The sequence below is a fragment of the Bidens hawaiensis genome, unplaced genomic scaffold (assembly GCF_021521415.1).
Source record: "Bidens hawaiensis isolate Kalapana, Puna unplaced genomic scaffold, B.hawaiensis_p1.1 tig00007859_1, whole genome shotgun sequence".
In the NCBI taxonomy this organism is placed as follows: Eukaryota; Viridiplantae; Streptophyta; class Magnoliopsida; order Asterales; family Asteraceae; genus Bidens; species Bidens hawaiensis.
This window is the reverse complement of record NW_027491546.1, coordinates 180,035-196,773: the sequence shown is the minus strand read 5'-3', so window position 1 is coordinate 196,773 and position 16,739 is coordinate 180,035. Positions and strand designations below refer to the sequence as shown.

Genomic DNA, 16,739 nt, shown 5'->3' with positions numbered 1-16,739 from the left:
CTTCTCTTCTCAACTACTCTAAATGAAAAAAAAAACTAGGGGGGGGGGGAGCCCCTTCTAGCCTAACAAAGATCTGCCATTGATTGGTATATTAGGAATTTGAAAATTTTAAACCTAAAACCTTAATTATATAAAGAAGCGTCTCATAAACTTCTATGATCCATTCTAGGCCCGAAGACGTTTACGGCACGCCCTCGTTTATAAGAATCGTCAGGGAAACGTTCTGACCATGTTTTGGCGGCGTTTCCGTCCCTAGACCGTCCTCGAGACGAGAACTTAACCCTAGCTGGCGTTTAGGTGCATCAGAGGTGGTGACTTTAAGAATAACATACTCTCCAATTTGAAACTCAGGGGTCCTTATCCGCAAAATATTCTTGTTTATCCCGTGTGGCCTTTAATCGAGCTTTAATCATAGCCATTTTTTCGTTAGTAGCCTTGATTATTTCATTACTCTCGACTTCCTCATGACAAACGCCACCCCCCAACAAATAAGAATTTGACAGTTCCTACCATATAATATTTCGTGGAGTGACATACCAATAATGGTGTGATAATTGTTATGTGAAAACTCCAATTATGGCAGGTAATGTTTCCCACTACCTCTAATATCAATGATGCAAACTCGCAACATCTCCTCAAGAGTTTGAATAATTCACTTATTCTGGCCATCAGTTTGTAGGCGATAACCACTACTAAAGTGCCCTTAAAATTAACTAAAAAAGCTAGCAAAGTTGTTGTCAAGAATTGAAGTTGTTACATAATGCCTTTTCCGAGGCATCATATTTCGTAAGATTCTTTTTGGGATTGATAGGGTTAATGTGCACTAACATAAATAAAACCAAATGTTACAACTAGATTCTCCTAATATTAATAGAAACATTAATGGTTAAATATACATGCAATTTACCAACAACAAATCTTAAAGCACCAAATACACATGGTTATTGGTCCAAACCAAATCATACAATAATGGTCAGCATCGTGAACATGGGTTACATTCTTCAAAGTTCAAACTAACAACTTCTCGTTAGGCCAAAACAACACGTGACCACACTGCACACCATCCGGTAAATCCAGCAGCTTAGATTTAACATTTACACACCACCCTATTTTAACGGCTAAAACTCATGAAATTTCAATGTACCTAACTGCACATTATAACAAGCGTATTTGATTTAAACATTAAGATACGTAAACTCTAATTTACGCCCAAGAAGGGGGATTGTTATTATTATCAGTTCAGGAACACTAATTCGGTCAATACATGAAAGGAACCAAGCAACTCAACGTATCATAATCCAACTTATAGTTATACTCTAATTCGTACATTAAGAATTTATTATAAAAGTAATTCCAAGTAATTTAACTTTGGTAGTAGATCTCTAGCTTGATTGGTTTCTTATTCCCGTTTAACATAATTTTATTAAATCCGTCTCTAATTTCATTTTCAATTACTTAATTAAGAATTTATTAGTTTAAGGATCATACTAACACTACAAAAATATACCTTTTAGTGACATGCGGTTTCAATGGCATTCGACTTTTGTATCTTAGGAATTCTGATTTTTAATGGCACTTTACGTATACCATGTTTCTTATTAAGGTAGTTATAATTTTTGATTCATACTTAATTCTTACAATCAATAGTCTTATACTAATTAAATAAAAATTCTTACATGCATATCAATATACATACACACACACACACACACACACACACACATATATATATATATATATATATATATATATATCTGTGTGTGTGTGTGTTAGCGTGCGCGTGTGTTGATCAGCAATGCACACAAGTACAAACTCCGTTATGACAAAATCCAACAGGTATGCCTTCCTCTTTGCATGCAACCTGGCATTTTTCATTATGTTTCACATCATATTCACATTTTTCCTTAAACTTCTTGCTTGGCTGCAAGCACTCACTAGGACCATGAATTTCATCACCATTAGCAGTACGTTTTGTCATCACTATAATGTATAAACTAACATTCATTAATGTCATATATTGCATCACAATCCAAACAATATGGCCTCATAGAATACTATTCTTTTGGTGAGCACTAAAATGTGCAATAAACAATGCAAAATGCAAAAATAATTGAAGTAACAATAACTATAATAGTTAAAATAGCTACCAAAAGTGATGATGACAAGAACCATAATTAATTTGGTAGACCATGAACGTGATGCAATTGAACGTTTCATCGTCATCTCAAGTTAATGTTGCTTATTTTGGCATTGCTAATATCGTTTAGTTAATTAGGTTATTTATAAATAACAGACTTCATGAAGGTTACACGTTTTATATTAAAATTGCTAGACATGCGTTGGTGATGAATGACATCATGTAGTTAACATGAACCCAAAAATATGAGTATTTGAGTTATTAATATGATACATATACCTACCAATAACATGCAAGAATCACAAACTTTGATGTTATTAGCTTCCATCTAACATTAATGAAAATATCACACATGTCCACTTACCAATTTCCTCTGGTCATACTCTGATTTAAGAAAAAAAAATGTAAAATATGAAGAGTATTATCACTTAAAAAGCTTTTGATTTGAAAATATAACATGATGGTCTTTCGTTTCTCCTGTCCTCGTAATTCTTTTGAAAATGGCATGGCGAAACAGAAAATTCATTCCATTAATAACAAAAATTGTTTCACTAATAGCATCATTTAGTTTCACGAAAGTTTTAGAATCATGCTTTACAAATGGCCACTTACATTTTTTGAACATTCTTCCTAGCAAAAACCGATGTCCTTCATACAAATAGAGTTTTAAAAATAGGTTTTCACTTACAGCTAAACCACATACGAAAGACAAGTGTACATGTTGGATGTAATAAAGTGACGGTAAGAATCGAGTATCAATCCATAGATACGGTGATTTTCGAATACTAAATCTTTGTAAATGGCCAATTGAACAAAATAATCTCGATTTGGATTTTGATTAACTAAACAACCATAAAATGAAATAAAGTAAGTAACAATATAAGAAACAATCAAACCAAAGAAGCTACCTAGAACATGTATCCTCTTAAACAAGTGACAATGACAACAATGAAATGGCAACATATCTTGTAGATATAAATAAATACTAGAATCCAATCAAGGTAGCCCAATATTAGCATAAAAACATCATGCAAGTCTTCATTTAATTTGATAAACACAAATTAAGACGTTCGTAAAAACAACCTAATCTCATAATCAAAGGGAAGCTATGAAATAAACATTATAACCACCGAAAATTATACAAAGATAGATAAACTCAAGAGACCAAAGCTGACAAATGAATCTTTCAACTAGAAAACATAAAGCAAGGATCGTGGCCTCAATCTCCAGAAAACAAACTACTTCAAGAAACACATTATCATCATTCAATTTTCCAATATCAAGTGATAGATTTTTTACTTGTCAACATTTCTCAACCAATTTAATTATCATTAGCCATTCCTAACATAATGATACAACCGAATTAACACTTAGCACATAGTTTTTCAACATAAAATGGTCAAGCATTCATAAAAGTAACAAGGCCACTCAAATCTAACAAGCATTTCAACCATGAATAATAACTCAAGAGTTCATCAAAACTTGAAAGAACACCAAACTTGTCAAATCATGCATATATAATTATCACATAAATAAAAGCTTCAACATGATCTAAGTAACAAAAGTATTTAGCCCATAAGGCTTGATACAAGATCAAACATGCTAGAAATAATCATATAAAACATGTTCTTAAACATAAAAATGCAAACCAAAATTAAGCAATGATTGAAGGATGGAATGATGAATTTTGTGATGTTACAAACCCCCAAAGATCCTCCAAAAATTCTACAAGTTGTAGAAAAAAAAACCCCATGACTCCACACACTCAAATGAAGGTAAATGAGAAGTTATAAAAGCAGTCGAGTGAACTTGCATGGTCATGCAAGACAGTGGCAACTTAGCTTTTGTTTTCGTCTGACCATCTCTGAAGTTTCAATTTTCAGTTATAATCCAGGTCAATTTACCAAGACAAGTGTATGACCATGCAAGAGTCATGCGCGGTCATGCGTCTGTAGGATGGTCTTTGCACTTTCTTGGCACTAGCTCGGGATTGTCCGTGCACTTCTGGGATCTTGATCTTGCCATGGTCTTGTTTGGTCTTCGCATGGTCGTGCTGCTTTAACTTTTTAGTTTGCACTGCTAGTGCGGGCCCATGCACTAGTAGGTCTTCGTCCATACATGGTCATTTGCCTCTCTTGCACATTTGTACGCCTCTCTTGAATGGTGGTGGAGCCTTTGGACAAAATAACATTTGTCCAACGCAACGTTCAGGCTTGAAAATTCGCAAACACTAAAACAAGTATCAAATACAAAGAATTTACATGGAATTTTCTGTAGGACGCTTATCTTCTTTATAGTTTCCATCCGTATTTTACTTATTGGCACACCATATATTGAGTTTATAATCCACTACGTGCACCCTTATACCCAGTGGCGGATCCAAGAATTTTTTCTAATGGGTTCACTGTTTTCATACGACTGAAGCTAAAAATTTCTGGTTCGGTTTGGGCCAGTTAAATGGTTCAGGTCGGGTAAGGTTCATCACATAATAAATACGATACAATAAAACCAAACCATGGTTTTCATCCTTTGAAAATGTTGCATTACATCTTTGACTGGAACTTGTTGAAGGAACTCCTTTCCAATGTAACAAATGCAAAAATCGTTTAAGTATCTATCACCCATTCTATCACGTAATTCCGTCCTCACATGCTTTTGAAGAAAAACATCTTTCTTCACTCTCGTCGTTACAATCGCTAAATAATTACACACTCAAATGTGTATGTTAGAAACACCAAAACCAATATGCTCTCGTTCATTCCTTGTAAATACCTGCTTTAAAGTATTGTGGTTGCATAAACTGCAAATTCAAATATTACAAGATATGGGTAGGCTCCTATAATATAATTGAAGTCAAAGTTAAAGCACTACAAAGGTAAATGACAACAAAATATGAATAAGGAAACAATTATTACAATAACAGTAGGAGAGCGTGGGAAAGACAACATGTAAAATTATTATAGAAAATTAGAAAGCGGCTGGTGGTTAATGTATTAAAGCCTAAACGCTATTCAAAAAATAAGAAAACGTGCTACAAGGCAGAATCGAACTCGGGTTCTATCAGTTGCAAGGCTTTATCTTAACCACTTCACCATAGTTCACTAATCAATTTACATATGGGTTCACTCTCATATTTTTTATAAGAATTCTACTAAAAATCCGAAACTCAATGGGTTCCCGTAAACCCGCAACGATATATGTAAATCCGCCCCTGCTTATACCACCATTCACAAACATGTTAACTCACCATGTGTCTTTTTCCGGGCACCCCTCACATTATCTGGGATTAGGGGTACAAGTGCTTTTATCTTTCCTCTAAAAAATCAGCATCTCACACCATGTCATTTTTAATGAAACCAATTTTCCTTTTTCCAAACTCCACTACTCCTCCAACATATCATATCCTCCACTCTAACCCCTCACCCATCAATATGGTCATACAATTAACTTCTAGATCTGCCTTTAAATTATTTAAACGAACGGCTCACACCACATTTTTCTTGTTCTTAACGTTGCAAGTTGGTCACGTAACTTATGAATCCCATTTCACAACCGACTAATGGGCCACACTTCCCATTCATTACAATGCTAACAGTTCACACTACTTGCAAATCTCGTCAATCACATTACTCATGAATCACATTACTTGCAAATTCCGTTCTTTTCAATAGTTCACACAACTCGTGAATCCCATACTGTCGAAGCACGAAATGAATCTTACCTGATCCATGACGATGTTTCCACGGATTTTCGAGATGAACAAACCACGTCTTGATCTTCTTCAGCGGCTGCGCCGGCGACCTGCAATGTTGAGACCTGCAATGGTTTTCGGGGGTGTGGAGGTGACTGCTAAGAAATCCTAAGGATCTCTTGTTTACAGACACAAAAAGTGGTGGTGGCTCTTATTGAGCATCCCCCTAATAAGGAGGTGGAGACCTCCTTATATAGAGAGTCTCATGGCCACCATCATGGTACCCTAATGGGCCTAGCCCAATTAGGGTTACCTCCACAAAACCCCCTCAGCCCAATAACATTGTATTAGTCCATGTAATAAAATGAGCCAAACATAATAGATTTAGGGTCGTAGAACCGGGTTTTAGTACCATACCCCTACAAGCCCCCCAAGTCCAGTGTTGCTCCTGGGCGCGCAAGCGTCTAGGTGGAGCGCTGGACTTTATAAGGTGTGAGGCGGTTTTTCCCTTTCCTTTGGCCTTGTCTTTATTGTCTGAGTTTTGGGAGGTTTTCCCCATGAGGGTGACAAGCTGTAAAAATAATGAAGCCTGCGCGTGAGGCGGCTTACGAGCTAAGAATGATATAGCCTGCGCGTGAGGCGCCTTACGAGCTATGAGAATAGTAGAGCCTGTGCGCGAGGGGCGTCTTACGAGCTGTAGCATAATAAAGCCTGCGCGTAAGGCGTCTTACGAGCTAAGAATAATAAAGCTTGCGCGCGAGAGGCGTCATATGAGCTTTGAGAATAATAATTGGGCTGGCGCGTGAGGCGGCTTACGAGCTGTGAGAGTAATAAAAGCTTGCGCGCGAGAGGCGTCTTACGAGCTTTGACAATAATAATGAAGCTGGCGCGTGAGGCGGCTTACGAGCTATAAGAATAATGACAGCTTGCGCGCGAGGCGTCTTATGAGCTGTGTGAATAATAAAAGCTTGCGCGTGAGGTGTCTTACGAGCTATAATAATAATAACGGCTTGCGCGCGAGGCGTCTTATGAGCTGCATGAATAATAAAAGCTTGCGCGCGAGGCGTCTTACGAGCTATAAGAATAATAACAGCTTGCGCGCGAGGCGTCTTATGAGCTGTGTGAATAATAAAGCCTGCGCGTGAGGCGACTTACGGGCTGTAAGAATAATAACAGCTTGCGCGCGGGGCGTCTTATGAGCTGTGAATAATAAAGCTTGCGCGTGAGGCGTCTTACGAGCTATAAGAATAATAACAGCTTGCGCGCGAGGCGTCTTATGAGCTGTGTGAATAATAAAAGCTTGCGCGTGAGGCGTCTTACGAGCTATAATAATAATAACAGCTTGCGCGCGAGGCGTCTTATGAGCTGCATGAATAATAAAAGCTTGCGCGGAGGCGTCTTACGAGCTATAAGAATAATAACAGCTTGCGCGCGAGGCGTCTTATGAGCTGCATGAATAATAAAAGCTTGCGCGCGAGGCGTCTTACGAGCTATAAGAATAATAACAGCTTGCGCGCGAGGCGTCTTATGAGCTGTGTGAATAATAAAGCCTGCGCGCGAGGGGCGTCTTACGAGCTGTAGCATAATAAAGCCTGCGCGTGAGGCGTCTTACGAGCTAAGAATAATAAAGCCTGCGCGCGAGAGGCGACTTACGAGCTAAGAATAATAAAGCCTACGCGCGAGAGGCGACTTACGGGCTGTAAGAATAATAACAGCTTGCGCGCGGGGCGTCTTATGAGCTAAAAGAATAGTAGCAGCTTGCGCGCGAGGCGTCTTATGAGCTGTAATAAAAGTGGAGCTTGCGCGTGAGGCGGCTTACGAGCTACTTTATGTCCCGCGCCACGTGCAAATGTTGCATGCGCGTGCGCGTAGACTTTGGTTTTGTGTTATGCGCCACGAGCAGATGTTGCATGCGCGTGCGTGTAGACTGTGACATGTGTGAGCATGTGATGCGTAAGCATGTGTAATATGCGTGAGCATATGTGATGCGTGAGCATATGGTATGAGGATTCCCAACCCTTAAGTTTGGCGCGTAGCCATATGGGATATTAGGAGGATTCCCAACATTGAAGTTTGGCGCGTAGCCATATGGGATATTAGGAGGATTCCCAACCTTGAAGTTTGGCGCGTAGCCATATGGGATATTAGGAGGATTCCCAACCTTGAAGTTTGGCGCGTAGCCATATGGGATATTATGAGGATTCCCATCCTTGGCGCGTAGCCATATGGGATATTATGAGGATTCCCAACCTTGGCGCGTAGCCATATGGGATATTATGAGGATTCCCAACCTTGGCGCGTAGCCATATGGGATATTATGAGGATTCCCAACCTTGGGGTTTGGCGCGTAGCCATATGGGATATTATCAGGATTCCCATCCTTGAAGTTTGGCGCGTAGCCATATGGGATATTATGAGGATTCCCAACCTTGAAGTTTGGCGCGTAGCCATATGGGATATTAGGAGGATTCCCAACCTTGAAGTTTGGCGCGTAGCCATATGGGATATTAGGAGGATTCCCAACCTTGAAGTTTGGCGCGTAGCCATATGGGATATTATGAGGATTCCCATCCTTGGCGCGTAGCCATATGGGATATTATGAGGATTCCCAACCTTGAAGTTTGGCGCGTAGCCATATGGGATATTAGGAGGATTCCCAACCTTGGCGCGTAGCCATATGGGATATTATGAGGATTCCCAACCTTGGGGTTTGGCGCGTAGCCATATGGGATATTATGAGGATTCCCATCCTTGGCGCGTAGCCATATGGGATATTATGAGGATTCCCAACCTTGAAGTTTGGCGCGTAGCCATATGGGATATTAGGAGGATTCCCAACCTTGAAGTTTGGCGCGAGGCCTGATGCGCACATGCACGGCGATGGAGTGGTGACTCGTGTGTGCGCGTGCATGGCGGAGGTCTCTTGCGCAAAGCCTAGATGGTGGTTTCCGCGGAGGCACATGCACGGCTGCGGAGTGAGAATCCGCGGGCGCGCGTACATGGGGGCAGAAGTCTGGTAATTTCTGGATCTGCAATTTTAGAGTCAGATCTGCAACTTTAGACCTAAAATCCAGGTCTGTAATCTAGGCCTAGATCTGTAAATCAGATCTGGACAGATCTGAAGCCGGGAGCAGATTTAAAAACCATCACAGATCCGGAGACCTGATCATTCGAATCAGGCCGTTTCTTCTTGCTCAGATCTGGAAGCCTCTTTTTAGATCTATGGATCTTTTTGAGCTTTAATAGAACAAGCCTTGAAGCTTTTTTCTGTAAACTTCCAGATCTGGGTTTTTCCTGGGAGAGATCCGACAGCCGAGATGAAGATCGAAGGGCAGTTCGTTTCCGTCCCACGGATGGCGCCAATGTCGAAGCACGAAATGAATCTTACCTGATCCATGACGATATTTCTACGGATTTTCGAGATGAACAAACCACGTCTTGATCTTCTTCAGCGGCTGCGCCGGCGACCTACAATGTTGAGACCTGCAATGGTTTTCGGGGGTGTGGATGTGACTGCTAAGAAATCCTGAGGATCTCTTGTTTACAGACACAAAAAGTGGTGGTGGCTCTTATTGAGCATCCCCCTAATAAGGAGGTGGAGACCTCCTTATATAGAGAGTCTCATGGCCACCATCATGGTACCCTAATGGGCCTAGCCCAATTAGGGTTACCTCCACAAAACCCCCTCAGCCCAATAACATTGTATTAGTCCATGTAATAAAATGAGCCAAACATAATAGATTTAGGGTCGTAGAACCGGGTTTTAGTACCATACCCCTACACATACCATGCTATTCTAATGGGTCACACATCTTGTGGATCCCACATACAAATATATAATTAGATCATACATGTTATGAATCCCGGTCTAACATTCTACAAAAAGGTTACACCATTTGTAGATCCTATTTATCTAGATCTAGCATGTTACACTTCTTATGAATCCCATGCTTTTAAAATTTTCTTCAATTATATTTCTAGATGTCTCACATCAAAGTTTCACATCTAACATTCATTTGACAAATAATAGACAATAAGTATTCGCTTAAAAGACTAAGAATGAGCGCATAATAGTTCTCACCTTGACTTGTTTAGTTACTCTATTCTTGGATTTTCTTTTCAACCTTGGAGTTCCAAACTCAAACTAATTCATGTTATTATAACATGGATCAACATGCTCATGTCTACACAATTGTTCAATCAAATTCATCACTTATCATTCATCTACCATAAAATGTTGTATTCATCAATTAAATCAAATTTGATGCTTCACTAATCCATTTCAACCAACCCTTAATGTGCACACTTTCCTTATACTCTATGTACATTTCTATAATATCCACTTCTAGTCATTTAACATACAAAAATCAGTTTCGTACAACTTTCAGGGTTTGATCTTACATATAAGAACTAAAATCAAAAGCGAGTGTATCAACTACCATTGTTGATTCGTTTAGATCAAAACCCATGAAAATAATTCAAGAACTTTCAATATACATCCATTGTTAATGTCTTTAATGGGGATTTTAGTGATTAAACCATACAAATAAGATGCAACTAACTCAAATGAAAGAGAATCATGAAGTAAATAGAAATGACACTTTGGTCCCTTGACTAGATTTTACATGTTAAAGTCCAAGGATGTCATCTAATCCATATCTTATCTTGTCATTTATAAAACCCAACAAAACAACTCAACACAAAAATGGTTTAACCTTTAACATTCAAGGTACAAAGAGCCCTTTGTATTATCAAATTACATATTACATAAACAGAAATAAACACGGGATGTTACAAATTCACTCCAATACTTTAGGATCTCATTCCCGAAATACAATTACATATTAGAATAACGAGTAAAATTTCTTCATCTTGTTTTCCGACTCCCAAGTTGTATCGAATCCCTTGCGATGTTTCTGTTGAACTTTCACTTGAGATGTTTAATCTTTCAATCTAGCATAGCAGTCGGATTTTCTACATAATTATATCGCTCATCAATTTCAATATCTTCCACGGGTGCATGTGTTGCCTCGTCCGCTAAGCTTTATATGGTGATACACATGAAAAGTGTTGTTTATGCCACTAAGCTCTCTAATGGGTCTAAATGATAAGTTACCTCACCCACACGTGCAATGATCCTATAATTACCAATAATTAAAACATAAAAATAAGATGCAACTAACTCAAATGAAGGAGAATCATGAAGTAAGTAGAAATGACACTTTGATCCCTTGTATATCCAACGGCTCAGATTAAACGTTTAATTTAACGGCTCAAACTCATAACACTTCAATGTACCTGACTGCACATTATTATAACAACAAGCTTCTTGATTCGAACAACAGATACGGAAACCCTAATCAACGCCCAAAAGGGTATTATTATTATTATTGTCAATTTAAGAACCCTAATTCGGTCGATTCATGAAAGGAACCAAACGATTATTAGGTGCATCAGAATCCAACCCAGATACCAATTCGTTCGTACGTACCTTCAATTTCATCTTTATTAGCTTTAATAGATGATTATACTCATTTTTTTTATGATTTCAGTTGTTTTTTTTATCTGTGTTCTGTAAATTTTATAAATTTGAGTGAATTGAGATGATATTGTGGAGCTGATTTGTGGGTTTTTTTGAGGTGTATGCTGATAATTAAGATGGGTTTTGCTAGATTAAGATATTGGGAATTAATAGGGGTGTGCACGGTTCGGTTTGGGTTGGTTTTGAGCTAAAACTGAATAAAAACCGGAACTTTGGTTTTTGAATTTTTGAAAACGGTTGAGTTCTGGGGTTTTTTTTTTTTTGGTTTTGACGTTTGAGCTTGAAGATTTTGAGTAAAAAAATTGGCCCAAAATAATGAATTTGAGCAAAAAAAGAGAGAGATAATATTGGAGCTACGTTTTTACTAATTTTTTTTTACGTAAAACGATGAATAAAAATCTATAAATTTGGTTTGGCTTTGTTTTTTTGGTTTTTATTAGAAGCAAAATCGAACCATATTGGTTTGTACGTACCTTCAATTCCATTTCATTAGGTTTAATTGATGATGTTGTTCTGTTTTGTACGATTTTAGTTGTTTTTTAATCTGGTTTCTGTTAATTTGGGCAAATTGAGATGATATAGTTGAAATTGGGGAGCATATTATGGGTTTTTTGAGCCATATGCTAAGAATTAAGATGGGTTTTGCTTGATTAAGATACTGGGAGTTATATAGGGGTTGCAAGGTTCGGTTTGGGTCGGTTTTGGGCTAAAACTGTACAAAAACCGTAACTTTGGTTTTCGAATTTTTGAAAACTGTTTTGTTTTTTTTTATTGGTTTTCTCATTTGAGCTTGAAGATTTTGGGTCAGAATTTTTTTTGACACAAGATAATGAATTTGGGCCTAAATGATCTTGTTAATTAATAATTAATTTATTATTATACATTTGGGCTATAAACTATTTGAGTTACAAATTTATTAATTTGGTATGAAGTACTTTAAATAGAAAAAAAATCTAGCTATTGGGTTCGGGTTTTTAGGTTTTTATTAGATGCAAAACCAAACTGAACTATAAGTTCGGTATTTACAAAAAGGAATTTCAACCGTTGGTTTTGTCTCGGTTCAGTTTTTTCGGTTTGAAAGAAACAACGAATGCATAATGGTTTGATTTCTTACTGTAATTGTGTGATTTCAGAGTAAAAAAATTATGGTTGGACCTCAAATTGATGCTCAGTGGGCAACATCATCTCAAACGAAGACGATATCGTTGGATATGCAACGTGCTGAATCGTCAAGGCAACATGTTAGAGCTCTCAATAACCAGTTTGCAAGGTTTGTGAAGTGTGATCTGTTATGTTTTATTTGCAACTTGCTCGTTTTTGATAATTTGATTGGTTATATAATATCTATGATCATCATATATTGTGCCGTTTTGAGCAGTTGGGTTCAATCTCAGTTACAGAATCACCCTGATGAACTTTGGGAAGATGGGGTTAATGACTACCTAACGCACGCTTCAAACATTATGGTAGTTTATTTTCCGTATGCGGGAATTATTGAAAGTTAAATTTAGGTAAAACGGGTCGTTTTATTTGTTGATGTTGTTGAAATAGGAAAAATTTAGTGATGTTGTCAACTGGCTCAAATCAAATTCTTCTAAGACTGAAACTTTGTTAGAACATGGATCACATGGTGCTCAGAAGAAAATTGTTACAGAAAATAAGGAAATTACAAATATACCCCTGCCTTCTTCATCGACGCCAATATTTTCAACTTCAAGTTTCACAAGCTCGTGGGCCCCCACGCCACCCTCCAACGATCCGCTTCCCTTTTCGTTTGGTAGGGGTTGTTGAATTTTTTTTTTTTTTGCTATGATTATTACTGCGTGTCAATTTCATTATTCTTGAGTTTTGTTTTTCTTTTAGGGGGACAGAGTTCAATTCCCGTAAAGGTGGATACTTCAAATGATGCCGGTGGCAGTAAGATACATAATTATTATAAACATTTTATTTTGGAACAAGTTTTATGAAGTTATGTTGTCAATTGAGTGATCGTTTACGTTTCTTGATAGATGATGAGATTGAGCAGCCAAGCAGCCCGTCTTTGAAGAAGACTGAAGAGACTGGCATACTTGTGGTGCATGAAGTCAAATGTAAGCTCTATGTTAAGGTAATTATCAAACAGGAATTTTGTTGACAAATACGGATAAATATTATTCTACTTCTGTCTTAGAAAGAGTGACAATGTCGAATAGGTAAACTTAGATGGGAAACTTTTCATAGATGGAAACTTGCATTCATTTGAGACAATCTATCATCACACGTGTTGCAGTTTTTCTCGGATTGGGATTGTGTTCTATACACTAGTATGTTGAGACATGTAGATATCGCTTCAATAAAATGCTAAAATTGGAAAGCATTGGCTTATTTATCTCTTCTTACTGTTTTCTTTGATCTTATCTTTTCTTTACTGAATTCTAAAGGAAGTATAAAAATGTGAGCATATGCATATACACGTGCATATAGTGTATATGCGCATATATACATTTAGATAAAAGACTATCAACACTATATTTTCTTAAAATAAATCTTAAATATATCAAAATTTGAAGTGCACTTTAGTAAATTAGTACAAGGGTTAATACGGTTCTTGCAATTCTCAACAAATTATTGATTCTGAGAAGAATGTCCACTATATATCAATATATGTATGTATAGTTTTAGACATAAATATATCTCTTTATAAATAGAAATGGTTTATTTATCTCTCTCCACTCTTTAAAAAATAATAAAAATGTGCACATATGCATATATAATACACGTGCATATAGTGTATATCAGTATATGTGTATGTGCATTTGGATAAAAGACTATCAATACCTTATTTAGAAAAAAAGGTAAATCTTCAACGCATTAAAATTTACAAATACTGTTGTAAATTTATATAATAAATAGTAGTATAGTACAAGGGTTATTGAGGTTCTTGCAATCCTCAACATACTACTGGTTCTAAAAAGAACGCCCACTGTATATATATGTTTGTATATGTATATATGAATTAGATGTAAACATTATCTTTTTGTAAATAATGTACACGATCAAGCCTTACAAAGTAAAATCTGAGTTTCTGATTTCAGTCAACTGATCCAACGGATAAAGATGCATGGAAAGATAAAGGCACTGGACAACTATCTATCAAATGCAAAGAAGGTGTTACCAAAGGCACTAAAGACTCCAAACCCACAATTCTCATTAGAAATGATGTACTTTCTTTTCTTTTTCCCTTTTCAATATGTTCATAAATTCTGCATTTATTACAAATAATTCAACTTGTATTCTACTTATGACAGGTGGGAAGATTGCTGCTTAACGCGTTATTATATCCTGGCATAAAAACAAACTTGCAAAAGAACTCCATTGTTGCTATTTTCCATACCGCTGTACGTTCCTTGTTCATAATTTTATGTGATGGTTTTTGGTTTAAATAGGTTATAGTTACATGACTGTATTTTTATTGATATATAGGACGATAACGGGAGTGAGAATAGTAAAGTTGTTGCACGGACGTTTCTGATAAGGACAAAGAGTGAGGAGGACCGGGACAAGCTTGCAGCCGCTATTAAAGAATATGCTCCGGTGGCTTGAAAGGGTGAAATTCTCCATCTCATTGGTGCATTATTAGCCAGAAGCACCTGTGCACCAAGTGATGTGGTTCAGTGAGTTGTCATGATGGTTATGAGTTATGACCGTGAAGGTCAGTTTTATGAACCGGGTACGGAGAATGATGGGAGTCAAGGTCAGTTATTTACAACTTTGGAAAGCTAGTGGTTAAATAGTATGTATCTTTTGTAAATGAGATTCCGAGTTGTACCATTGATTGTGGTTAAATGCAACTAAAGAGTAGTTTTATTTAGAGATGAATTATTTTGTTATATGACAGCATGATAATGTTTTAACGCTTGTTCGTGATATTAAGGTGTTTAGTGTACCATGGAAGGAGGATTTATAATAATTGGATATGGCGTTTATAATTTCGTATATTAAACTTAGCATTTAGGGGGTATAGGATTGAGCTAGCGACTAGTTTGACGAGATATCTGGTTTGAGCTGGTCAAAACAGTTCAGTTTCGATGGTTTGGTCTAGCGTTCTTTTCGTAACACGAATCGTACAAAATGAGAGGTACAAAAAAGAGACCGCGCATTTGAACTTTTAAATGTTGAAGGGGTTTATGAAAAAACACTAAAAAAGAATTTAAGATCTTGAAATATGTTATTTATGATGAAACTTGGTTTATTTTATGAGTTTATCCCTAAATTAAATCAAAATTACTTATGTGCATTTTAAGATTCATAAATATGAAAAGGTTGATTTTATTTTAATTAAAATTATATAGATTATTTTTTTTTGTGTTTCAGCCATTTCGATTTATCTGGCCGGTTTCAAACCGTACACCGTACCATGAAACCTAGTTTTATAAACCATGAACTAAACCTTATTTCTCCTAAGCTGGCCGATTTGACCTGATTTGGACTGTTTCTGTAACATCCTAGACTGAACAGAAAACGTAGTGAATTAAAACATAAAGGTTGCTAAGTGGATAGATGACCCAACTTAATGGCTTGTATAGTATATTGGTAGTTTGATGAGCTCAAGTGAGTTAAATACGAGTTCAGCTTGAAGCTTGGACTGGTCGTGAGTACTCGAGTCGCCTTGACTAGTATTGTTAGAGGTGCACAAATTGGGTCTTTCAAATACCCACCCGGTTCCGGGTAATTGCAATACCCGGGTCTAGTTCGGGTCTGTGTATTTTCTCTAAAACCATACTTTATGCATCGGGTTCAGGTATAAAACTGGGTATTCTAAAACTGAGTATTTGAATACTCTAGTTCTTGGTATTGAAAAACCCTATTTTTGGGTTTTTTGGCCCTTCTCTGGATATTTTTTAGGTATAAATTGAGTTTTAAGGGGTTGCACTTTTTTGAGTATTTTTTGGATATTTTCAGGTATTATTCGGATAATTTCGGGTATAGATTGGGACATTGGATATTTGAAAAACATGGTTTCGGGTATTTGAAAAACTTGGTCCAGGTATGGAACCAGTTCTGGTTTTCGGGTATTACCGGGCATAAATTGGGTCCGTTTTCCGGGTACGGGTTCGGTATTAAAAACCCGAGGATAAAAAAACCCGATTCGGGTTTCTTTTTCTGGGTCCAGTTCCGAGTTCAGGTTTTTTTTTTCCGGGTCCGGTTCCGAGTTCAGGTTTTTTTTACACCTCTAAGTATTGTTATTATTGACTTGTGTTTGAGTTTTGAGTTTATTTTGGTTCGGCCCAAATTTGCTCATTTAAAATCCTTAATCTTCAAAATGTACTCATTGAAAGCTACTGTTTATAGATACATAAATAATGGATGCTTACATGAATCCATCAATT

General features: G+C 37.1%; 1 protein-coding gene and 1 long non-coding RNA gene across 3 annotated transcripts in view; both read left to right on the top strand.

Moving 5' to 3' along the window:
- Window positions 1-16,739, top strand: part of LOC143636325 (uncharacterized) — a 256,311-nt gene that overhangs the window by 168,761 nt on the left and 70,811 nt on the right. The gene's annotated exons all lie outside the window — the stretch shown is intronic.
- Window positions 1,210-15,473, top strand: LOC143636324 (uncharacterized). 2 transcript variants are annotated; one of them, XM_077103951.1, is made up of 10 exons: window positions 1,210-1,247; window positions 11,235-11,311; window positions 12,504-12,640; window positions 12,749-12,836; window positions 12,922-13,147; window positions 13,234-13,287; window positions 13,380-13,477; window positions 14,445-14,570; window positions 14,658-14,747; window positions 14,833-15,473. In XM_077103951.1, the coding sequence occupies exons 2-10, from the start codon at window positions 11,252-11,254 to the stop codon at window positions 14,950-14,952; spliced, it is 999 nt and encodes a 332-aa protein (XP_076960066.1). In that variant the 5' UTR covers window positions 1,210-1,247; window positions 11,235-11,251; the 3' UTR covers window positions 14,953-15,473. The 2 variants fall into 2 exon arrangements, with proteins under 2 accessions (XP_076960066.1, XP_076960067.1); XM_077103952.1 differs by lacking the exon at window positions 1,210-1,247 and having other exon boundaries at window positions 11,121-11,311; window positions 13,234-13,281.